Source organism: Rhincodon typus, chromosome 2 (genome assembly GCF_021869965.1).
Source record: "Rhincodon typus isolate 14 chromosome 2, sRhiTyp1.1, whole genome shotgun sequence".
NCBI classification, from domain to species: Eukaryota; Metazoa; Chordata; class Chondrichthyes; order Orectolobiformes; family Rhincodontidae; genus Rhincodon; species Rhincodon typus.
The window spans coordinates 123660379-123687758 of NC_063333.1; the positions used below are offsets into that span (position 1 = coordinate 123660379).

Here is a 27380-nt window from a genome sequence, read left to right on the forward strand (position 1 = left end):
ACTTTTTTGTTACTTGTTTTACTTCTTGTCCAGGTTGGCAGATCAACTATTGCTCTGGTATTTAAAACTAAACTGTCAACTTGTGCTATGAGCATCACATTTGTTCTGTTCTTTAGTCTAACTTGTCTTAATATTGTGTTACTGTAACAGGTTAATTTTATTCAATCTATTATACATTTAGATCCAAAACTATAATAGTTTCATAATGAACTAAACTTATCATTCACTAAAACAAGATCACTTTGCAGGACTTCATATTTAAATAATTGTTTATTTTTTCCAATGATACACTCATGACTAAAATGGTGGCTGAAAAGGTTTAGAACTGATGGAACAATCAGAATGCAAATACTTCAACTGCACGTGTACAAAACTGCAAGCACAAAGAGGTGGCTTCTTAAAGAGAAAAAGCTGACATCAGTAACAAACAATCACATGCACCATCATTTGTGAATCTACTACCAGAATAACATGTGATATCAATCCCAGTACGGAACACATCATTGCATGTGGAGTCCCCCATTTTCCATTCATTTGGTTCTGCTAATTAGAGAACATATAGTTTAGCACACAAATCTATACTTACACTAACAGTTGTGGAATTGTAATGTCGTAGCAGTACAAATGAAAACAAACACCCTAATTTTTTTGTGAATACCAGAGGAGTTCATTCCTACAGACTGTCCTGTGTGGAAATACATTTAGTAGGAGCTTTCGTGAATCTACAATTTTGTAAATCCACAATCAACCATACATAAACAAAATGCTTTTAGCACCAGAATGTGATTTTTAAAAAAAACAGTCCTGCCTGTTCCCAAGTTCACAAGGATGATTATCAGAGTTAGGTGAGCATTCAAAAGACTTATACTGAGGCATTGTAAAAAGTAGTATTCAAGAAAAGCAAGTGATACAAAAAGTAATGTTCAAGACATTTCCCAGCATTGAGTAACCCATAAGAAAAAACTTTTAACAGTGAATAAATTAAATGTTCTCAAAGCAGCAATGCTAAGGAAACAAAAGATCTAGGGAAATTAAAGCCAATATAAGTTGAATTGAGTTTTCAATGGATCTCAACACAAAAAAACATAAGGGAAAGCAAGAGAGATGGACATCCAGGCATGTTCCCCAGAGACCAGATAATTTTGTCCATTAAATTAGTCACAACTGAACCAAATAATTATGTAAATACTGAGCACAGATGGGTGAAGTAGAAAGAGGACATAACTGGATTGAGAATGGTTTTTTTAAGAAATAATTCTTCCAAAATGTACAGATCCTTTTTTTCCCTCCTCAGGTTTACAGGACTCACAGTTGGAAGTCGGTTGGGGGGGGCGGTTTTCAGTGCCTCGGGAGAGCAATATGTATTCTAAAGGATTGGAACTGATTAAGGAAAATTTGAAATTAAAACAAAAGATGAAACTATTCATTGATTCTCCTAAAGCTGCAATGGTGTGAGAAGTGACACACTCACCTAAAAATTCTATGACCGAATCTATTGCATTTGAGTGAAAAGATTCAGTCGAGTCTTCCATCCATCCATTTGTACCAGTTATAAAGAGCGATGCTTTTCTTTGGAAAGAATTCTTTAAAAAAAACATGAATCCCTCACCTGTGTTTAACTGATAGGAAAATAAAAAGTTCTCACTGTATGTTGAAAGGATACATCCTAGAAGCAAAATCAGAAAACTTGTTCTGTAGAAGGGTCACTCATCCCAAAATGTTAATTCTGATTTCTCTCCACAGATGCTGCCAGATCTGATGAGCTTTTCCAGCAATTTCTGTCTTTCTCCATCAACAGTTCTTTAGGTTTTTAAATCTTAGGAGCTCTAGCAATGCAAAAACTTGACTTGTAGGTCAGATTATGAATTAGAAATCTCATCAAACAACCCCGTTAGAGGTAAAGATAACATTAGAATCATAATCACAGCAAAGGTCCTGGCCTACTTTGGTTGGTTGATAAATAACTTGTATCCCTTGAATTGGCTACATTCCATGGACTAGCCTTCATCTACCAAATGTGCAGAAAGGGATGAAATATGAAACCATCCTTTGGTCAGGATAGCAGGACTAGATCTTCACCATATATGGAACACACACCATTGGGATACCAGTTGTGTTTGATTTATTCATATAGGGTGCTGAGCTGACAAGATAAAGTGCCAAAGGAACAGAGTGCACAATGTTCCTCATTACAATAATATAATAGCACTCAATTACCTTCATTTAATGCACTGTCCAGTCCAGAAAAGCAACTGCAATTTCCTTACATGTATTTATTTGTGCTAAGGTGTAAATAGTGAGAATGGTGTGTGAAAATGAACCATCAATTGTTAGCAGTAGAAGATAATGCAAGAACCCTTGGTAGTCAAATATTCTATCCTCCACTGCTCTACCTCCCAACCCTACTCAAAAACAATTCATTAATTGGGCCAAAACACATCATTGCTGCTTTTGGAAAGGTGCATTCTAGTGTGCTTCAGCTTCTTTAAAGGGTAGATTTTGCGCACATTAACTATTATATGGAGAAACAGAAGGACACTAAAACTAAGGATCACCAATAAATTCAATTTAGGACAAACATCTTTACCCACAGGGCAACTGGATTGTAGAACTCCTTTCTACAATGAGTAGTTGAGATAAATAGTGTAAATGCATTGATGGGCAACCAGATAAATGCATAGTTGAAGATAATAGAACAATATGGTAGGCCTGGATGAGGAATGGTGAAAGATGTTTCATGTGGAGCGTCAACATGGTCATGGATAAGCAGGGCCAAATAACTGGTGTCTGTGCTGTACATTCGATACAGTAGTAAACAGAAGGCAACTTTAGTGATCCCTTGTTTTCAATGTCCCAGATAGCAGTCTTCCTGAAGGACAAAGAGACATCAATTTGGAGAACAACTGAAGGAAATTGACAACTACATTTTTTAGTTCCAGAGCTTACAGGAGTAGACAATGTGAAATGATACAATATGCAAAGATTATTAACATGACAATTTTAACAATTTTTAAAACTTTTTTGCATTACTAGTCATTAATTTCTTTAGCAGAAACTCTGTACAACACTGATGTTTATAATTAATTAATGCAGACCACACAATAGATCATTCCTTAGAACATAACTTCCTTATGGAGGTAAGTTAATGCATCCATCACATCACAGCCAGAGTGAAATGCTATGCATGTTAAGTAATGCTTTACAGGGTGTAAACATTCAGGCAAATTTAATGTCATGCTGATGATCACAGCTCTGATTATCGTTTTGGTCTATTACTGTAGTTAGAATATTCCAGTCACACGTAGCACTTAAGTCTTTTATTCTCAGCTGCACAAATAAAAGTGTTTACCAGGCAATTATAGAAAGTCATAGAGACATACAGCACAGAAACGGGCCCTTTGACCCAATTCATCATGCCGACCAGGTTTCCTAAACTGAACTAGTCCCATTTGCCTGCATTTGGCCCATATCCCTCTAAACCTTTCCTATCCATATACCTGTCCAATGTCTTTTAAATGTTGTAATCATTACCACTTCCTCTGGCAGCTTGTTCCAGCTTTGTCTTTTTCAAGATTTTATATTTGCTTTTTAAAAAACAAAGTTTCAGATTTCATTTCAATACCATAAACATAACAAAACATATTTATGCAATCTGCTATACTTATACTTTAACCCTCAATGAGAAATTACTTTTTCTGCCTTAAAAGTGATTTATTAGCTACAAATATTAGACATAACCAAATACAAATTGCCTGCTAAACAAGTTTCCAATTCCATGATTAGTACATTATTCCTATAAATATGGCAATATCTCAGAAATCTCAAACTGGGTCAATTCCTTTCAGACTAAAATCTGGAGTTCACAGTCAGTCAACCCATTCACTTCCATGATCTTGTCCAATTGCTCCAGATAGCGACTCTGATCTTGCATGAAATAAGGTATTTGGGCATTCTGCAATAAGGCAATAACCTTTAGCCGGTCTACATCTTCATAAGATACCTGAAGGAAAGATAAAGTGGAAACACAGTTTATCTTTTACGCTAGTATTGGTTGCTGGCATTCGGTTTTTTCTTGCATGTGGTCAAGGGGCTGTTTCAAATAAATACTCCAGAATAGCATTCATAGTTATATTGCTAATCAGTGTGGTCAGTCTTTTTTGAATCTAGTTCAACCGATAACTAATACAAAGGAATAAGCAATAACACTGATACAAAATTAGATAGCAGCATATTACAAGGTAATTGGAATGGAATGCCAAATTTCCACAACTCTCAGCCTTGGTGATTTCAACTTGTATCTCAATTCATTACGCTGTCTGTCCTGAAACACCATCCTTTTATGCTCCCATAATCTTCCCTTCATATAAACTATCCAAACCATCTTCACAACTACTCATTTGATCTTGACACATTGTATGGTCTTGCTGTTCCCATCTTAAAAATTAGAGATAAGTCCATCTCTGATCATTTTTTCAGTCTCCATCCATATCCCCCTTCCATGTTCCAAGCCTACTTCATTCTTTGCACGCCACAAAAATACTGCCTAAAATCACTTAATGAATACATTTTCAGAATTCTAACCACTTAGCTTTTGTCCTCCTGGTAACTACATTTTTGTTTTCAATTTGTTCAATCACAAACTCACCTCCATCCTTCATGCTGTTTTCCGTATTGCTCTCACTCAACTTTAACTGATCACTGTGGTACAGTACTTACCTTATCACTTTATTAAATCCAAAAGCTGCGTACTGAAACAAATGTGGCAGACAACTGGACTAGCCATTCAATGCCAGACTGGAATGTGAAAAAAGCCATCAGATTACGTACTTGTCTACCAAATTGTTCATTCTACGAGGGTGATACTGAAATGCAAGATAATTTCTGATTTCTTTTCTCCATAGGAAACAGTTCTAAACTCCTCTCCTCGACTCTTCCATGACCACTTCCAAAAAATAAGGGATTGCATTTAATGTGTATTTGCAGCTCCTGGTGGCAGCCCCAGAAGTGGGTACTGCTTCCATCCGGTACTTAGCAGTCTGCTGAAAGTCATCATGCTGTGGCCAGTCAACTAATGTAAGGTGGAACAGAGCTGGTCTAACTAAAGAGCAGAGCCACAAAAAGCAAGGTGACAATAGGGGCATTAGCAGCCCAACCAAGTTCCAGGCCCCTCTTGCATTTTCATTGCAGCAATGAGCTGAAAGAGATTAGGTGGATTAGCCATGGGAAATGCAGAGTTACAGGGATAGGGTAGGGGAATGGGTGTGGATGGATCCTGTTCAGAGTGTTGGTGTGAACTCGATGGGCTGAATGGCCTGCTTTTACACTAAAGGGATTCTATGATTCTAAAGGAAAATTCATGGGTGGTTCATAGTTTAGCACTGATTATCTGCAGATTCTTGATGAAACTTACTTTTCACCATCAGTAATTGAATCACCACATGGAGACAGAGCCAGTTCCACTGGCCACCTCCTTCACCATCAAGATCAGGAAATGTAGGTCTGGAACCCGTACACAAATCTTGGCCCTTTGCCTATTACGTTCATGTGTCTTCTCCAAACATAAGGAGAAACACTGTCAGTTTTCTCACAAAAACTAGCATAACTAGATCGTGACAGCCCGTAGTCCAGAGTGTTGCCATGAGAATCCCAGGCGGGATTCCCACTCTTAAGCAGAGTCTTGCACAATCAGAGCAACTTCTAGCCCATAAGGAGCTCCACCCCAACCTGAGCTGTCTGCAGTTTGTTGACTAACACTGCATGCTGCACTTCACAATACAGCGTGTTGATAATTGATTATTTTTCTATAACAATGAGCAATACTCATTCTCCTTGTTGATACAAGCAAGACACCTTCAAAAAACAGAATAAATTTTTATTAGCAGTTCCCTGTTTGACTGTTCCTCCACGGCTAGGGTATGCAGAGTGAGGCTGAGCACAATCACTCACCAGGTAGTATGTAAAACATTAACTGTGCATTTTACAAGCCATTTTTTTCCCCGATACTGCAGATAAACCTCCCCTATGGCTGCTGCCTATGAAGCCACCATCAGTACAGGTAGTTCTTCCCAAGTCTCCTTTGTGGTAGAGATTTTCCAGTCTAAGACACTTTCCTCTTGCATTTTTGGGCATTAGAGGCAGCAGTGGCTGTGGAGCTACTGGAAGCTCTGATCCTGGCCTCTGCTCCATCATCCATGCTTTTTGTTGCTTTCAGAATTCTACCCTCTATTAATTTGAAGTAATCCAAAACTCATGTCTGCATCCTAAAATACGCCCAGCCCCCTTCACAATACTAGCTGAGCTACATTCACTCGATTCCAAAATTCTCATTCGTTTTCAAATTCTTCTGTGGCACTGCCCTCCCTACGTCTATAACTCCCTCTTGATCAGAAAAATCTTTCCTTTAAATCTTATGTGTCCTAAACCTCTGGAGGAGGTAGGTAAGAATTTTGCAGAACATTTCCTGGGAGATTGATACAAATGTCAGAATCTGCATATACAAGCCCAAAGTTTAAAAAAAAAAGGAGTGTCAAAGCTGCTTATATTTAACTGTCTTAGAGTGTTGGACCAGACTTGTCTGGAAACACAAACACAATGTTTTATTTTTAAAACATTTTTATTTTTGCCTGGAAACACAGTGAAAGCAGGATTGAGTGGGAAACTTTAAAGAAGAAGTGAATAGGTATCTTAGTAATTCATAGTACTAGTAATTGTTCAGAAAGTTTTTAAGTTGGCATATCTCCAACTGCTGAATATGTAACTTTGAGAAAGATGTGCATTTGTAGCTAGGGTATACTTGCACATTTGGGCTCCGATCAGTCTGGTACGATCAGTATCCAGATCCCAAGACTGCAATACGAACTGGCTAGCAGAATGACCTGAGGACTAGAGTTGATTAGAACCGCTGGTCAAACAGATACAAGGGAAGAATGTTGTGGGAAAGTTTGGAGTACTCTTCTCATTGCAAATTTTTGACAAATATGTAAAAAGTAACATAAGTGTACATACTTGGGCTAAATATTGCAAAGGATACCTGCAAAAGGCGTCTGAAAATACTGATACCGCAAGAGGTAGTATTTGTGTCATGCCAGTTGCTCGAGGGCATTTGGGAGGTATGGAGAGAATACAAAAAACGAGCCATTTGTGTAATGCCATGCTTTAACTTGTCAAAAGTCAAGTTTCATTTTTATTGTTCAATAAACCTTAATACTTGCCATTCTAATTAATGACTGTCCTTCCTATCAATAAGATTTTCCTTAATAAGAATTTTCTTATTCTGGATTTAGCACAGAGTCCAAATCACAACATTTGACTAACCAGGATGAAACTTTGTCCATTCATTTAGTTATTTTGGCACCTTTCCAAGCAAGAATAGCAATTATGCACTATTCTGCATTGTGGTTATATGGGTGGGCACTCAGTCATTTACACAAAGAGCTTTACATGTTGCATGTTCAAGACCTTTCCGATTTGGACATCATGTTCTAAGTTTAGCATTCAACTAAAATGCTAACTGCTAAATTTGATACTTAGGAATTTGGCAGACAACTGGTTTGAATTGTGGAATGGTGCAACTTCTGGCAGTTTTCCATTGCATGCATGTGGACCACACTTGCCGTAAAGAATGAACACAAATACTATAGATGCATGAATATCCAATGTCTGATGAAAATGTAAAGTTGTTGTTTGTATACTCATAACACTAGTCTTTAGTAGTTTAATATCTCTAGTTTTTTTTTAAAAGCAAGATCAGAAAATTAGGCAAGGCAACTTAAGACTAATCATGAGAGGATGGATTTGGAAGCTGTTTATAGTCCTGCTTTATATTCCAGAGCTTGCTGTTGCTTTGTGAATCTGAGTTTAGCAAAGTCTGAGCTAAAGAGATTATAGCTCAATGGACTCCAAGGTAAAAGTCCAGGTCTGTCTCACCAGTTGACATCTTTAATAATTGAGAATTGGCTGAAAGTATTATGAATGGTGGTGTCAAGAACAGAAAAGGTTGTAACAGCAGCAGTAAATTAGTCCATCAATTCAACTGACCTTCCCCAATGCTGTTAAAAGCTGGAAGTCAATGTTATCTCTGTGTCTCAGAATTTTAAGAATGCCATCCAGGTAGACTTGGTCTTTGCTGAAACAGCCTAGATAAGACAAAAGTGAATATTTGTCCTTTGTCATTTTTCATTGATCAAGAATAACTTCTGTTATATTCTCATTATTCTGAGGGTAGGGAGGAAGGAGAATAAGGAAACAGGAGTTGGGAAAAGAGGTACATTTTGTTGAAGATTTAAGGCGAAATCCAACATTTATCCTGTATGGGAGGAATGTGCTGATTGATTGGCAAGGTACTGTCCCTGATTGGCAGACACCCATTTTAGGATGAATAAAAATTTGCTCTAATTAAATATTGGGCAGTAACATGCGCCACACAAATGCCAAGCAATAACCATCAACAACAAGAAGCAATCTAACCGCTGCCCCTTAACATTCAGTGATGTTATCACCATTGAATCCCTCTTTATCAACATACTTGGGGTTACCATTGACCAGGAACTCAACTGTGGGTCAGAGGCTGGGCACATTACAGTGGGTAACTCACATCCTGACTCCTCAAAGCCTGTCCACCATCTACAAGGCACAAGTCAGGAGTGTGATGGAATACTCCCCACTTGCCTGGATGAGTGCAGCTCCAACAACACTCAAGAAGCTTGACACCATTCGGGACAAAGCGCCCTGCAGGACAAAGCAGCCTGCTTGGTTGGTACCACATCCACAAGCATCCACTCCCTCCACCATTGGTGCTCAGTAGCAGCTTTATGTAGTAGCTATAAGATACACTGCAGAAGTTCACCAAAGAGCCTTAGAAGATCCTCCCAAACCCACAACCACTTCCATCTAGAAGGTCAAAGGCAGCAGATATGTGGAAACATTACCACCTGCAAGTTCCCCTCCGAGTCACTCACCATCCTGACTTGAAAAATCTGAAAGTACAGTTTTCCTGAATGCTTTGCAGATACTAACAGTGGGACATCCTTTATACTTTTCTGCAGTTTCCCACCTGACTGACAAGCTGGCTGCCCATCTGATAGGAAAGCCTGCAGCAAATGGATACAGCCAAGGACCAGACAGCAGGTAATGTAGCAGAGAAAAGGAAAGATTATGTGCAAGGGCAGATCCTGGTCAGCCTGATGGGTATGAAAAGAGATTACTTTCAGAGGTCAAGGGGAAAGACTGGAGGGGAAAACATTAATGTAATGGGAGATCATAAGAGAGTCAGAAATCATGAAGCTGGAAGCAGCTACACTTGCTGCATTGGGTACAGGAGGAACATCTCACTCCTTAAGTCCCACATTATCCTGCCCATCATATCTCCAAGAAGGTTTCTAAAAATAAAAATAATTTGAGAATGGAGGTACATAGCCTCATTAAAATCAGTAACTGACCATCCACCTCCTGACAGTGTATAATGAAACATTCCCTGTGCTACTTCCATTAAAATTGGAACTGGGTGGATTTGTTGGGAGTTGGAGTAAAGTTAATCTTAGCCAGGAGAGTGCTCTTCAGCACTGTTGAGTTCTTGCTGAGAATTCAGCTTAGGTTTTTGCCTGGATTTCCTACCCACTGTCAACAACCACATGTACAGTGAAGATGGACTGTGAATCAACTCACAAACTGTATGTGATGGATACTAAGACAGCAGTTGGTGAAACATCACTGCCTTACTATCTGCAGGGAGTTAGAAATCATCTACATAATGCCAGATAATCCTGATACTTTTTTTCCTCCACTCCATTCGAAGGAATGGATCATTTGCTGGGATCCAGTTCCATGTGCACTGTCAACTTCCTGATTATTGTCCTGTTTCAGGGCAAGCAATCAGAAGTGTGGCATTCTATTCAATCTCTGATAACATCAGGGCTGAGTCCAATGCTATCCTCTATAACATTCATAGATGTCTGCCAGAAATCCCAGGGCAGCAGCAGAAGGACACTTGCTAATCCTATTAGACATCACTGTTTCATAGCTGGGACCTGCAAACATCAGCACAGACCAGGATTGAATTTGGGGCTTTCCTGGTTTGCATGGTCCAGCTACCCATTGAAAAAACATCTCTAGGAGATAAGTGTATTATTAAATAATGAAGGCTAAGCACAAGCTAAATAGATGCATAAGGGAGAAAAAGTGATAGAAGAATATGCTGACAGAATTGGAACTGGGCTCAGGTGAAGCATAAACTTCAACATGGGCCAGTTGTGACCTGTTTCTGTGCTGTAATGTATGTGTAATTATTTGCATTCGATGGGGATCACCTTTGAATTCCCTGAAAAGGAAGGCTGCAAACTGGTTAGAGATGATCACAAACATTCAAAGTTGCAGAAACAAAAATCATTAGCTTTTACTCCACGGATATGATTGCTGACCATGTTTCACCAGAATAAGCTTCTCTACCTGGTTGGGATGTGTCAGTTTGACCACGTTTGGCTCGCACACAATAATCCCACCGAGTATTTGGGTTTTCCACAAATTTGCCAATGTCTAGGAAGAGTTCCCGAAAGGACATGTGGCTGGCTTGGTAGACTGTGTAGTAGAGCAGAGCTGCTCTCCAGAGGAAAGGGTCCTTGTGGAACAGCACACTGTGGATACTAGCCAGTCCCTCTTCAGTTGGGTTAATTGGTTTAAGACCATATTTTTTACGACCATTCCAGTTACACCAGGGCTGTAGATTGTTGTTTAAGCCTCGAAGATAATGTGTCCCTGTACAAGGAACTCAATGTTAATTTCATAAGACTTGCTATAAAAGGAACATACTCGATATTTTAACCAATCCTTAGACCCAAATAAGACTGCTGACACAATACAGTTTTTGCTTTCCCTCAAATGTTATTGCAGATAGATTTTTTTTCTGATTAAATTAAACCAGTGTGTTTTTTTTTCTTATCATTGGATTACGATTATTTATGCTGTTACGTGGAGATTACGTAGAAGAGGTCTCCATTTATTGCTGCCAGCAAGAGCAGACCTTTGGTGGTGGTGCCTGTAGTTAAACACTTTGCCCCCAAAATCATTCACTAATATTACATGTTCAGCCTGGCTCAATTATTAAAAGTAATTTTGAAGTGCTACATACGTATCTATAGCAAACCTTTCAATGAAATATTACCCTCAAGATACATCTTGTGCACTACTATATTCAAAGGTTTATTATTGAAATATTTGAAATGACTATGGAAAAGCTCCTGAAAATAAATTGATGTAGTGTTCTTTATGGAAATTATCATTTCCCCACTCAGTTTCTATCATCTAATTAGAAAATGATTGAGTTTAACAGTGTTCAAACCATATTCTCAGACTAACAGTAGAAGCATATTGATTTTAAAGTCAACAATGCAGGAAAAACTGTTTCAAAGTTTAATACTTAAACCAGTCTTTTAAAGAGCATTTCAGCACAAAAAAAAACTACTTGGTTTGCCTGCATTGCTTTATCAAGATATCAGCAGCCTGCAGTCCATTGAATTAGTAAAAGTGAATGCTCCATAGATATTATGTCTACCAAAGTATTCTTACATTAACACGAGACAGATACCACATTGTACCTGTCAGCACGAAGGGGACAAGACTAATGACATTGTCGACTGCTTTCAAATGAAATGGGGATATCACCCAAGGAGGAAAGGTTGCCCAATGCATGGATACATCATCATCCATTGGAAGACAGAAAAGTAGAATGGAATCAAAATGATGAAAAATCAGTGTCTAGGTTAGAGAAACTTTAAATCCTCTTCCTATGAAATCAATTAGAAAGCTGATGATGATGATGTATGTTCAGGTCTGATGAGAGGTGCAGTAATCCTGCTGACCAGCCCAGGGTGTCATGATTCTGAAAAGCAATGAACAGAGATTACAACTACCACGAGTAATAATCTTCACAAAATGTGAATAGCAGGCTGCAGGTTCACCTAAGGTGGCAAATACCTTTATGTCAGCCCTGTCTTCTAGATACATGTCTACAGATTACACTGGTGGATCTAAGAGGGGAATATATTTCAAGATTTTGTTTAGTATTGAAAACTTAGTGCACTAACTTCCAATTTGCTAAATGGCCATAAATGTTAAAGTTGGAATAAGTGCTCTGGTTATCATCTCAAGGCAGCATCAACTCCCCTATTTTGAGTCTCAGTTCTGAAACATCAATGAAGATTCTCACACCTATCTCATGTCTCAGCATCCCCTCCAGCCAGTGCTCTCGAGCAGTGGAAACATTGATGGTCAGAGTCGGACGTCCATTCACTATTGTCATAGAAGCACGAGAAAGCAGATCATCTGTTAAATGGACTGCAATCTGTACAGTTTAAAAAAAATTGTACTTAGAAGGTATACGGAACATCAACAACTTGCAATAACTAAGCAAAAATGTGCAGAAATCCTTCGATAAAATCTAATGAAACAGAACTATGAAAAGTACCCTTGAACTCATAGACTTCATTTACTTAGCATTAATTCTTGAGTTTCATAGAAGCATTTGCAAAGGAAACTGGTACGATAGATTTCTTCTTGTGAGGAAATGATTCAAACGCAGGTAAGAGTGCCCAGGTTCAACACCTGACACGAGAGAGCTAACTTTGGCAACTGGTACATTAATTGATGTCAGATCCCATGAGCAGCGAGACAAAAGGAAAAATCAGGCAGTGTCCCTGGAACTGGAACTGATATCTTTTCAGGGACATGCACTAGTACTGTGGGGGAAGTGGGGGTTAAATTAGAGTGGCAGAGGTCAGGAATCTGAATGGGAAGACAAGAATGACGGAAACAAAGATGGAAATGAAAGATAGAATGGTAGAAAACAAAACTGGAAGACAGAAAACAAGAGCTAGCAGCAAATAGGTCTGGAATATAAACACAAGCATAAAAATGTCAGAAGGTCTAAAAGTGCTACATCAAAATGCACAGATCATTCACAATAAGGTAGAAGAATTAACAGCACACAAAGTTGTAAATCAGTACAATATGATTGTGAATGCAAAGTCATGACAGTAGGGTGATCAAGGCTGGGAGCCGAACACCCAAGAGTATTCAATCTTTAGGAAGGACAGGCTAAAAAAGAAAAGGAGGTGGGGTTGCATTGTTAGTGAAAGGTAAATTCAGTGCCGTCATGAGAAAGAACATTGGTGCAGAAAATCTAAATGTAAAATTAGTCTAGTTAGAACTAACCACAAGGGGTGGAATGCATTGATGGGAGCAGTCTGTGGGTTTCCAAACAGCACCAGTAAGGTAGGGAACAGTGTTAAACAGGAAATCAGAGATGCACACAATGGTGCAACTGTAAACATTGGTGACTTTAATTTACAAAGAGACAGGGCAAGCCATTTTAGCAATGATACTGTGGCAGATGAATTCCTAGATTGTTTGAAAGATTATTTTAGACCAGTATGTTGGGGACCAATTGTGGAACAGGCTATCTTAGATTTGGTTTTGAGAAATAAGGAGGAGTTAATTAACTATCTTTTCTGAGAAGTCCTTTGGGAATAAAGTGACCGGTACATGATAAAATTCTTCATTGGGATAGAAAATGAAGTAGTCCAGTATAAAGTGAGGATCCTAAACCTAAACAAAGGAACCAATTAAAGGTATGAAGGGATGAATTTACTGGCAGTGGATAGACAATAATTAATATTGGGAACATTTTAATATATATATATTTGGGTGAAAGAACACAAGAGGAAAAGCAGTCCTACCACGGCTAATAAAATGAGTAAGAATAGTATTAGAACCAAAGGGGAATCATACAAAGTTACTAGAAAATGCCACAACCATGAGAACTGAGAGCAGTTTAAAAATTCAACAGAGGTGGGTTGCTGAAGAGGGGAAAAGTAGAGCATAACAGTAAAGTTAAAGAAGGCTATAAGAGCTTCTGTAGCTATGTAAAAAGAAAAAGGATTAGTGAAGACAAATGCAGACCCCTTACAATCTGAAACAGGATAATTGATAATGGAGAACAAGGAAATGGCAGAACAATTAAACAATTACTTTAGTTGTCTTCACAGAAATGCAAGGGAAGCAAGGGTCAATTGGTCACAAGGAATTGAAGGAGATTAGATTAATTTCAGTATAAAAAAAGTGTTGGGAGAAATTAATAGGACTGGAAGTTGATAAATCCCCAGGGTTTAATAAATTGTTATTCCAGGGTGCAAAAGGAGGTTGTCATTGAAATAGCAGATGTGTTGGTGGTCACCTTCCGAAGTTATATAATTTCTGGAACCATCCTTGCAGATTGGTAGATGGCAAACGTAACACCATTTTTTAAAAACAGAGGGAAGGAGAAAACTGGGAATTATAGATCGGTTAGCCTAAAGTCAATAGTCCAAATGCTGGACACTAATTCAAAGGATCTAATAACAGAACACTTAGAAAATACTAATGGGATTGCACAAAATCAACATGGATTTATGAAATGGAAATAGTGTTTGCCAAACCTACTGGAGTTTTTTTGAGGATGTAATTAGTAGAATAAATAAGGATAATCAGTGATAACAAGGTGTAGAGCTGGATGAACACAGCAGGCCAAGCAGCATCAGAGGAGCAAGAAAGTTGGCGTTTCGGGTCTAGACCCTTCTTCTAGACCCTTATTTCTGAAGAAGGATCTAGATCCGAAACATCAGCTTTCCTGCTCGGCCTGCTGTGTTCATCCAGCTCTACACCTTGTTATCTCAGATTCTGCAGCATCTGCAGTTCCTACTAACAAGGATAATTAGTGGATGTGATATATTTGGATTTTCAGAAAGTTTTTGACAAAGTCATAAGTAAGACATTAGTGTGCAAAATCAAAACACATAGCTAATACCATGGGGTCCTCTCTGCCTGGGATTGAGCAGTCCATGGAGTGCTGGCAACCTGGGACATTTCTTCCTTGCCCAGCTGTGTAGACATGCCAGTGAAATGCTCACCAACTATATTCCTGACTCTAATCTAGCCAGAGTACCTATTGGGGTGTCAGTATCTGAATTGTTTGACATTATAGCCAATGCTTCCTCAGAGGTCTGTGACTTCTTGCTGAGAGGTGGAGGACAAAATAATAACCTGACGGACTGGTCTCTTCATACTGGAGACTGTCAATGCCACCATGCCTGAATGAGACAAGAGAGGCAGTGAGTTGCGAAATAGGGGTGAAGGTTAGGCATGTTAAAAATGCATTTACAGTAATTTTAATGGGAGAGCAGTGTATCACATTACAATCAACCTTACTCATTTGGAGCAACATGGAGGTTTTAGCATTCCTGCATGTGTGGTCGTGGTCTTCTCCCACTAAGGCATGGGGAATAAATGTACATGGGCATCTCATCACCAGTCTTGGTCCTCTCTGACTTATTATGGACCATTCTGTCCTGGAGTGAGATAAAAACAGGGATTGAGTGAGACTGGAGTGGCTGGCACAGTTGTTAATGTTGGTGCAGGAAAGGTGTCCCAAGTGTGTGAGCAGGAGGTGCAGAGGCATGCAAGGTTAGTAGTTTGGAGGAATGGGGTAGGTAAGAGCATTTGAGAGAAGATGTTGCATGAAATAGTGAGCATGATGGGAGATATTGCAGGAACAGAATTAGAGTGGGTGTGAGGTCACAGAAGACAGTCGTGGAGAAGATCGCTTTTGTGAAGTGCAGAAGGTCACTGAGCTGCTTGCAGCATTGCTGTACATTCCATGTGGCCATGGATATCATATTGACATGCATGGCAATGGCAAAGATTGTTGCTGTGGTAACCTCAGGCAGTTCTGACAAAAGAAGACAATCCTCTTGTGAAATAACCCATCTACCAGGACATCCAGATCCCTGTCAGCAAAGCAAGGTGCTACTGGCCATCTCTGGGGAAATTCTTCACATATTGCAACTAGGAAAGGCTCCTCCTGGAAGCCAGTGTTTGAACTGGTGCACAACTGGAATTTAAATAAGGTGCCACTGGCGGGAAACACAAAGGTCCAGCAACAGTGAGTACTTTGGCCGCTGGTGAATGCGGGGTAGAGGAAAACAGTCCCTTGGAGGTGTGGTGCATACATAACGGGTGGGCAACATAAAATTGCACTAGAAAATTCACTAGAGCTCAAGGAGAGACACCCTCCATGAACTTGTGCAAAATTAATGCTTAGCCAAACTTTGAGAAAATGTCAACCCAAAGTCAAGGAATGAACAGGTTGTTTTTTCCCTTAGTATAAGCAATGGCAAGTGGGATACCACATGGATCAGTGCTTGGACCTTAGCTACTCACAATATGTTTATATCAATGATTTGGATGAGGGAATCAAATGTAATTTTCCAGGTATGCTGACCACACAAAACTGGATAGGACAGAGTGGTGGGGAGGATTTAAAGAGCCTTGAAAGCAATTTTGACAAGTTGAATGAGTAGGCAAATGCACAGCAGAAACAGTATAAAATGTAGATAAGAATGAAGTTGCCCACTTTAATGACTGCATATTATTTAAATACTGACAGACTGGGAAGTGTTGATGTACAAAAGGATCTGGGTATCCTTGTACACTTCCTCAGAAGGCTAAGGAAATTTGTTATGTTCATAATGGCACTTACCAATTTGTATAGATGCACCATAGAAAGCATCTTAGCCACATGCATCATAGCTTAGTAATAGCAACTGCTCTGCCCAAGAATGCAAGAAATTACAGAGCGTTGTGAATGCAGCCCAGTCCATCATGAAAACCAGCCCTCCTTCCATTAACTCAGTCAACAGTCCGCACTGCCTTGACAAAGCAGCCAACATAATCAAAGACCCTCTAAATCTGGTTATACTCTCTTCCACCCACTTCTATCAGGTAGAAGATACAAAAGTTTCAAAATATATAACAACAGCTTTCTTTCCCACTGTTATCACACTTATAAATGGACCCTTGATACATTAGAGTTGATCTTTTTCTGCACCTTCTCTGTAGCTCTAAAACTATATTCTGCATTCTGTTCTAACATCTTGTTTACTTATGAAAGTATGATTTGTCTGTTTAACACTCAAAACAATACTTTTTACTTTATCTTGGTACACGTGACAATGATAAAACAAATCAAAAATGGAGGTGCAGGAAGCAGTTAGGAAGGCAAATGGCATGTCGGTGTTCATTGCAAGAGCGCTTGGGTACAGGAGTAAGGAAGTCTTATTACAGCCAAGCAGAGCCTTGGTGAGACCACATCTGGAGTATGGTGTGCAGTTTTCCATAGAAAGAGTGCATCAAAGGTTCACCAGACTGATTCCTAGGATAGAAGGTTTGTTGTACGAGAACAGGTTAGGAGTTTAGAAGAAGTGAGAGGGGTCTCATTGAAACATACAAACTTCTTATAGGGCCAGATGTTGTTTCCCCTGGCTGCAAAATCCAAAACAACAGGTCACAATTTCGGGATACACTTAGGCCATTTTGGACTGGGAGGAGAAATTTATTCATTCAGATTGTGGTGAACATGTGGAATTTTCTACCACAAAAGGAACTGGAGGCCAGGATGCTGAAAATATTTAAGAAATAAAAAAATTCTAGAGGCTAGGGGTGTCAAGGAGTATGAGAGCGCAAGCAGAAATATGGCATTGAGACAGAGGATTAGCCATGGTCAAAATGAATGATAATGAATGGCCTGCTCCTGCATCTATTTTCTATATTTATAATAGAGTCCTGTGTCAATACCATTGCCATTCAGATACAATGCCCATTGCTGCTTACTTAATCCATTCTTCTACAACCCTATTTTCAGTTTACAGTCTTTAGTCTATACAAACAAAAACAGACAAATTAGCACTGCATAATTATATCTAAAAATATCAGCCCTTGATCTTGTTGCTTACATCACCAAGGCAGTCTTCCCTTTCCATATATTTCTTCACATAAAACCAGATGCGGCTCTTGGTGAGCAGGTTTCCCCCTGTTGCTTGTTCAAACTTCTCATAGCTGCCATATTTCTTCAGCGCCATTTTCATTATTTTTATCGCCTATTGAAGAAAGAAGATTCTTTGACATAGATTTGTTAAAATGGTGCAGAATATTCAAGAAAATGGTTTTCTCCTACTTCTGAGACAAAATGTCAAAAGTCTCACAGTTACTTGCTAAATGAAACATGAACAGCTATAAAGAAAGCATTTCACTGAGTTTCAGTCTTTTAAACTCAATAATTACTCATGTTATGCCCAAACTAGGCAATAACAAAGTAGACTGAAGGCTGCAAAAACAAAGCTGATACATCTACTTGTTTTCATCAAGGTCCTACAAACAGGAATGAGATAAATAACCAGTTGGCAACCCAAGGTTGCGAAATATAAAGAGAGCAAAATTTATGAAAGCTCCTCTGTTATAAAGAGATTTCATATTTTTCATATTTTATACACTTTAAGTCACCAAATAATAATTGCTAAGGGGCCCTAATGGATTGCTTGCGGCCAAAACAGGATACTTATAATGTAAAAACCATATCTTATTTTTCCATCTTTTTGATTGTGGGTTGAAATAAGAAAAGCACTGTTTCAAAAACCAAGGATCGTGAAAGGAAACGTTGTGTTTTTAAAGCAGGCTACCAACACTCATTTTAAGCGCTTTTTACACTGCTGCTTGCTAAAGCAGTGGGATGAGGTTACTTCGGGGGGATTGGCGCCAGGTGGTGTGCACAAAAGGAGATTTGTCTGGCAACAAGTAGCTGATTGTCACTATTCCACAGACCAATCTTTTGATGACAAAGGCTTTCTGCTTGCCAACAACCACGTGACTTGCTCTTAAGTAAGTGAACAGGCGTGAATAAAGTGAGCAGAAGCTTTCGGACCTGTGGTAAGGGAGGTGGTATCATTTGTTCTGCAGTGTAAAATACCTAAAGCCTGAAGAAAACCCATTTATTTTCCCTCACCAGTTGCTGTAAGCTGTTGCTTTTAACCAATAAGTCAGAGACTTCACAACTTGTGGACCAGTTAGTCTGTGCCTCCTGCAAGCACATGGAAGTACCTAAAGACAGATTAAGGTGCAGCAAGTCTTGGCAAGACAAAAACATCTCAGTGAATATTTCAGACAGAGACTATTAAACTGTCTTATTAGCTTTACCCTCCAACCATAACATCAATGATTTTTGTATTTCTGTCTGTAGATTATGTAGGGGAATTTACAAGCGGTTTAGAGTTATGTGTCACAGTGCGTAGTTGTTTACCTGTGACTGGACTCTATTTATTTGTAATTAATGGTATTTCTGAAGCCTGATTTCGATTAACCTGGGTCTAAAAAGACAAGTAAATTGGGGAATTCAGTGTACTGTGATAAAATCTTTGATTTTTTTGATGACTCAAGGGATACTGGGGCTTGATTTCTAGTGGAGTAATGATGACGACGACGCTCTGGATTAGTCAGCCACCTCTGAAAAATATTTGAATCTTAAGCAAAAATAACTTGAAAACCCTTGATGGAAGAGAAAGAATTAAGTCAAGAATGAGATTTTGAAAGTGAATACCTATTTATGCAACTTACATACATTTAGCCTAATTGTTTACTCTACATATTAATTTTTCATTGTACATTAGACTCCAATTAGGCATTCATGGTGAAAATTGTATCTTAAATAAAAATGCCATTACTAAACATTTCTATCTCAACCAGCACCATCAAAAACAGAGTCATTGTTAAAGACAGGAATTAGTAAAGTGAGTGTTCCACCCAAAGCCATTCAAATTCATACAGGTGGAGTGAGACTTTGGTCTTGGTTCAACGCCAAGAACAAGAGGAACGTTTTGAATTACAATTTGAGAGAGCAGGGAGTCAGCAATGTTCCTTCTTTTCTCATTGTGCATGAACTGTTCATTTCAATTTGTGGTGCTTTTTAAAAAAAAAAGTAAATGGGACAGCTTGTGACCACGCTCCACATCTGTGCGCACTTTACAGGGCACATGGAAGGGCAATGATCCAGAGTTGGTCTTTCCTATCAAACCAACCATGAAAGAACATAAGAACTAGGAGAAGGAGTAGGCCATCTGGCCCCTTGAGCCTGCCCCGCCATTCAATAAGATCATGGCTGATCTTTCGGAGACTCAGCTCCACTTACCCGCCCACTCACCATAACCCTTAATTCATTTACTGTTCAAAAATTTATCTAGCCTTGCCTTAAAAACATTCAGTGAGGTAGCTTCAACCGCCTCACTGGGCAGGGAATTCCACAGATTCACAACCCTTTGGGTGAAGAAGTTCATCCTGACCTCAGTCCTACATCTGCTTCCCTTTATTTTGAGGCGATGCCCTCTAGTCCTAGTTTCACCTGCTAGCGGAAACAACCTCCCTGCCTCCACCTTATCTATTCCCTTCATAATCTTATATGTTTCTCTAAGATCTCCCCTCATTCTTCTGTGTAAAAAGGGAAAGGGGTTGGCCTATTCGGTATCCTCCAATGTCACTTTGAAAAGCTATGTACGTTCAAATATCAGACAATTTCATGGCTTTTAGGTAAGTTGCTGGAATTTTATTTCGCAGGATCTGAATGACATTATCCTTCTCTCAGCACCACACTAGAGGAATCATTTGCATTGATACAGCAACTTCAATGTAAAAGGATCACTCCAAACTTCTTCAGAAAAACAGATGCAAAGAACTTAAGAAACAAGCCAAGAAGGGCAGTGTTAAGTGAGATGACCAAAAGCCTGGACAGAAATGGATCTTGAAGAGTTTTTTTTTAAAAATGTGGAGAGAAGGAAGAGACAAGGGAAATTTGGAGAGAGAGCTCCAGAAACCAGAAGTTCTGCTCACGGTGGGCAAGGTAGTGATCAGGAGACTACATTTGGAGGAATAGAGACATTTAATGATTTAGGTACAAAATCGACTTCAGAGAAAAGGTGCACAAAACAAGAAATATTTATAGACTTCAAAAGATTTTACTGTTTATTCCTAGGGAAACAGTAAGTCACTCCAGCTCAATTAAGAGGAGGTGATTTGTGAGCAGAACAAGATGTTAAAGCAGAGCAATCCTTTCCAATCGGAGTCTCTGGATTCCATGATGGTGTCTATTTCACAATGCGGTGACTCCTAAGTAAACAGGGATGTTTATTATAGATTGGGGTCAAATGTGAGAAATATTAAAATTCAAGAAACATTTATATCTAACAAAGTGAGGAAGTGATAGTAATGTTGTTAAATCACTGCTAGCAACATAGTAGCAGTCATTAGTTCAAATCCCAAAATTCCAAATTATACAACTGAATTCTGGCATTTTGTACTCTGGCACCAGGGAAATCAAATTATCACGAAAAATTGTATAACCATAGTGCCCTTTAATGGAAGGAAGCCTACCAGACACATTTGGTTTGGACTACACAGGATTCCTGTGACCTACCAAAAGAGGTGGTGTAGTGGCCAGAGAACAAGATTATTTCAGAGTACAACAGGACCTTGATCAGATGGACTAATAGGTGGCAGATGGAGTTTAATTTAGATAATTGTGAGGCATTTTGGTAAGGCAAACCAGGGCAGGACTTACACAGTTAATGGGCCCAGGAGACTATTACCAGACAAAGAGATCTAGGGGTGCAGGTGCATAGTTCCTTGAAAGTAGAGTCGAAGGTAGACAGGGTAGTGAAGAAAGCATTTGGCACACTTGCCTTCATTGGTCATAACACTGAGTATAGGAGTTGGGACACCATGTTGTAGCTGTGAAGGACATCAGTGAGGCCACTTTTAGAATACCGCATACAACTTTTATGACCCTTCTTTAGGAAGGATGTTGGTAAACTTGAGAGGGTACAGAAAAGATTTACAAGGATGTTACCAGGACTGGAGGGTTTGAGCTATAGGGAGAGACTGGGGCTATTTTCCCCGGAGCATTGGACGCTGAGGGGTGATCTTATAGAGGTTTATAAAATCATGAGGTGCATTGATAGGGTGAATAGCCAACATTCTTATCCTAGGAAGGGGGAATCCAGTACATGAGGGCACGGGTTTAAAGTAAGGGGGAAAAGATTTAAATAGAACCTGAGGGGCAATTTTTCCTCACAGAGGGTAGTGCATGTATGGAACGAGCTGCCAGAGGAATTGGTGGAGGCAGGTACAATTACAGCATTTGAAAGGCTTCTGGATGGGTACATGAATAGGAAGGGTTTAGTCGGATTATGGGTCAAATGCTGGCCAATGGAACTAGGTCAGATTGAGAACGCCTGGTTGGCACAGATGAGTTAGACCGAGGGGTCTGTTTCCGTGCTGTATGACTCTATGACCGTATTTGAACCTTAAAATATTCAGTTGTGCAAGTTACATTACATTTTAATTAAGTAATTAGTAAATCCTGCTGGCTCTCTCCATATCTAAGAACAATAGTTAAGAGTCACATTTGGCATTTCGCTCAAGAGGGGGAAGTTCTGAGAATTAGAATTTAGATGGGAGCTTTTCCAACCATACTGAGGCATAACTGAATATTATTTATCACAACAGCCCCATCTAGTGATGATTAGATGAGCAGGAATACAGTCACTTTGAACTTGATCACATCTAATTACAGGTTTCAGTACATTTGCTACAATGGAAAATATGAATTGCTAGATAGCAAAAAAGCTTAACCTCTATTGCAATGTGCCGTCCAGGTAGTCAGTGTACAACAATGATGAACAATATTTATTTATCATAGCAATTAATCAGTCTCTATCATGTAGATCACAGCAAGACACAAGGAAAATCACATCCAGCTTTGGCAACAATAGGTCTAGTCACCTGTTCCAGTTTAAGAAATTACTGTATTTAATGTTGTATTATAATAAGTTGTTTTCTGAATCTAATTTGCATTTAAAGAGGAAACGGTTCCTGAGACCGCCGAAGAAAAATTAACAAATAACTAAATCTTTTTTTTAAACTTACATGTGATATGAGCTTTGTTTGTTGTCCAGTCTTAATTGCCCTTGAACTGAGTGACTTGCAAAGACCATTTCAGAGGATAGTTAAGAATCAACCATTTTTCTGTGAATTTGGATTCACACATAGGCCAGACTAGGTAAGGTCAATAGATTTTCTTCCCTAAAGGACTTAAGTGAACCATGTAGTTGTTTTTTTTTTTGACAATTGACAATTGTTTAATGGTCACTGTTAGACTCGCCTTTTCTTTAAAACCCAGATTTTGGTGAAATTTTAATTCAATATCTGTCATGGTGGGCTTTAAACCCATGTCCCCAGAGCATTGGACTAGTCCTCTGGAGTACCATAGTGATATTTCCATTTTGCAACCACTCCTCCATTCAAGCCTTCTATGTTTGGTGCAGCATCAAACGGCACTTTTCTTGCCGATATGTATGAAGATATTCCTATAAAAACAACTGTGCAATGAGATAACACCTCATGGAATGCTTGTTTTGTGACAAGTCTGGTGCAGAATCAGAGAGAGAGAGAATTTGGTTAACATAAGTTTCATTGCAATGTCATTAACATGTATTCATTCTCTGGTTTCATTTCCATATGATTTCACTTGCTTGTTCTCTTCACTACTCCCTCTTCTTAAGATGTTCCTTAAAAGCTATATCTGTCATGGGATGGATACAGTACCAAGAGTACATCACCCTGCGTGTGTGTTGGCTCCTTGCAAGGGCAGTTCAGATAGTTCCATAGCCTGCTTTTTCACTGTAGCCATGCAAATGTTCCCTCTTCAGGCATTTGTCAATACCATGTCCCCAGGTTAAAATTAAAAATCAAAGTTCCCTTTAAACCAGGAATTCTTAAGAAAGGAGACCAGAATTGTACACAGTATTTGAGGTCTGATCTAAACTATGTACCAAGTCTTCCATAATTTATACCATAATAAAAAGGACAACATCCATTTGCCATCCTAATTATTTACTGTAGCTGCATGCTAACTTTGTAATTCAAGTGCAAGATACCAAGATCCCACTTTACTGCACCATTCTCTTACAGTTTAAATATTCTGCTTTTCTATTTTCCCCATTAAAGGGAACATCCTTACATTATACATTCCTACGCTATACAGCATCTATTAAATTTTTGGCCACTCAGAGTTATACGGTATGGAAACAGACCCTTCGGACCAACTCATCTATGCCAACCAGGTTTGGGAAACTAAACTAGTCCCATTTTCTGAGGTTTAGCCCATATCCTTCTAAACTTTTTTTATTCATGTACCTGTCTAAAATGTCTTTTAAAATGTTGTAACTGTACCTGCATCTAACACTTCCTCTAGTAGTTCATTCCATACATGCACCACCCTACACTGGGAAAAAGACCTTGGCTATTCACCCTATCCATGATTTTATAAAAGTCTACAAGGTCACGCCTTAGCCTCTGAAGCTCCAGGGAAGATAGCCTCAGCCTACTCAGCCTCTCCCAGTAGCTGAAACCCTCCAATCCCAGCAACATCCTTGTTAAATCTTTTCTGAACTTAAATCTTTTCAAGTTTAACAACATCCTTCCTATAGCAGGGAGACCAGAATTGAACACAGTATTCCAAAAGTGGCCTAACCAATGTCCTGTACAGCCACCGCATGACATCCCAACTCATATACTCAATGTACTGACCAATAAAGGCAAGCATACCAAAAACCTTCTTCACCACCCTTTCTACCTGCAACTCTACTTACAAGGAAATGTGAACCTGCACCCCAAGGTCTCTTTGTTTGGCAACACACTCCAAGACCCTACCATTAAGTGTATAAGTCCTGCCCTGATTTGCCTTAGCAAAATGCAGCAACTCACATTAATCTAAATTAAACTCCATCTGCCACTCCTCAGCCCATTGGCCCATCTAATCAAGGTCCCATTGTAATCTGAGATAATTTTCTTCATTGTTCACCATACCACCTATTTTAGTATCATCTACAAACTTACTAACTGTATCTCCTATATTCGCATCCAAATCATTCATATAAATTACAACAGGCAGTGAATCCAGCACCAATCCTTGCAGCACTCCACTAGTCATAGGCCTCCAGTCAGAAAAACAACTTTCCACCACCACCCTCTGTCTCTTACCTTCAAGCAATTTTGTATCCAAATGGCTAGCTCTCCCTGGATTCCATGTGATCTAACCTTGCTAACCAGTCTACAATGTGGAACCTTGTCGAATGCCTTGCTGAGGTCCACGTAGACAATGCCCACCATAAAAAATGCACAGTTTTTCTATCATTGTCCCATGTTTAACGAATGAACTTTACGCATGTCCAGCTATTTTGAGTGGGCATCCACAATGACCAAAAATATTGAGCCTATGAAAGGACCTGCATAGTCGACATGTAATTGAATACAGGGTTCACCCAGCCATTCCCACGAATGTGGGGGGAGGTGCGGATGATCATTTTTGTCCTTATTGGCATTCTGGGCACTGCCCCTAAATGCGGCTATGTCTGTATCCAATCCTGGCCACCGGACATAACATGTCGCCAACATCTTCATTTTGGAAACCTTGGATGACCCTGGAGGAGGTCAGCCAGTATGTGGCAGCGACCTCTGCTCAGGACAATCACTCTTATTCCCCATAATAATATGCCACCCTCTACGGTGATCTGGCTCTCTGGTTTCAATTCTGGTTGTGATGGTCTTTCGATTTCTCCTATCACCACCAGCTGTTTCAGTTTTGCCAGGATCAGATCTTTCTGCATTCAAAGTCTGATATTGTCAGCTGGAAGTGTGTCGAGAAAACTTAACACCATTACGGACTCTTCCACCGATGGTGTATCTGCTAGTGGGAGGTGGCTCAATGCATTTGCTACTTGGCCTCCTGACTGATGTTCCAACTTGTAATTATACTCACTTGGAATTAGAGCCCACTGCTGAATTGGGCCAGATTAATATGGGCAGCAGAGCCTTGTTCTCTTTGACTAGCCCTAGCAGGGGTTTGTGGTCCATTATTATCATAAATTTATGTCCATAAAGGTATTGGTGGAACTTCCGGACTCCAAATATGACTGCCAAACTTTCCTTCTCTATCTGGGCGTATTTATGTTCTGCATTAGCCAAAGTCCTGGATGCATATGCCAAGGGGTGTTCCTCTCCATTGGGCCACTTATGAGCTACATTTTCCAGGTTGCATCAGGTCCAGGGGACTCATCAATCTTTTGTCTCATTAGTTTTCTAGTACTTTTTCCTTCTAGTAATCATAATTGTTTTAAATTCATCTCTCCCTGTTGCCCCTCCTGTTTTTTTTTTAAAACTGTTATTGAGAAGCTTTCGTGCCTTCTACTCTGAAGACAGAAACAATTTTTCACTTTCATATTTGAGGAGTCCAGGTTCCACTCCAGAGATTTGAGCATATCATCTAAGCTGACACTCCAGCGTAGTACTGAAGGTATGCCATACCACTGGAAGTGCAGTTATTCTAATGAAATGCTGAACTGAACTTCTGGATGTGTACAGATTAGCTGCCATGCTCATTTCATTACAACAGTGATCAAATTTCATAAGTACAATTGCTTGTAAAGCCCTTTTAGGACCAATATAAAAAAGTACAATAAAAATAAGCACATTATACTTCAAAAGAGGAAATCTCTTCCTTGCACGAGATAGAATTTCATGAAATATTGTTCCTAGTTTTTAACCATTGCTACCAAATGCTCTGACTCATTGTAGCAGTCCAAAAACTTACAGGGACTTGCAATCATTGATCAGGACACACTGAAGAGCAAAATGTCCTTGATGCTAAAACTCTGTAAAAATCAGATTTAATAGGGGCAAAAGCAAAAGATATTTCTGTTCAAATACAGCTTTATCACCAGATGAATTCAGCATGACTCTACCTGTAGAAGAAATTTATCTGAAGCGATACTGTGTTTTGCTAACACATTGGGCAAAGCAGGATTAGCATATTCAAACTGTGGATTGTAGGTGAACTCAGACTTGAAGAACTTGACCTTCTCCTTTTCCACATTTGATGGTTTAACAGCAGTCAGGATACAGAGTCTACGCGTGTTGCTTTCACTGTCTCTCCCTTGTCCAACTGGCAAACTGGACCTCTGCAGGCTTGAAAAGTAAAGCCTTTTTATCTTATTCTTTGGTCTTTGGGACAGACCGATTCCACTTCCTACCACTGATATGCCAAGTGGAAATTTTGAATTGCTCGCAACCAAGTTACCCATGAGTAATGCAGTATGTCCGCTTCCAAGACACCACTCCTTGTCAACCATTGGCACAGAGGAGTTGGGGGTCCGGCGTTCCTTGTACCGCAACACAGCTGAGGGCTTCGCAGATTTTCGGTGCTTTTTGTGATGGCTGGAGGATAACCGTTTCTTCTCTCCCTTTGATGGCAGTAAGACATTGTAACCATTGCTTCCTGTAAATATTTCCTTTAAAATGCTAACAGAGACTTGCTGGAGATCTGCTTGGCTTGTGTCATTTTTTTCAGAGGGATTCAATAGAACCGATTTTTTGGCTAGCTCCAATTCTGGCCAATGAAGTTTTTCTGCAGAAATGGA

At 39.4% G+C, this 27380-nt stretch overlaps 1 protein-coding gene across 1 annotated transcript; it reads right to left on the minus strand.

Annotated features, from left to right (window-relative positions):
- Positions 1–3505: 3505 nt before the first annotated feature.
- On the minus strand, positions 3506–27380 carry kiaa0895 (KIAA0895 ortholog; the record flags this gene model as incomplete). Its single annotated transcript, XM_048608938.1, has 6 exons — positions 3506–4000; positions 8038–8135; positions 10444–10749; positions 12202–12334; positions 17817–17960; positions 26706–27380. Coding segments are annotated over 6 exons (1515 nt in total), but the record flags the coding sequence as incomplete, so codon positions are not given.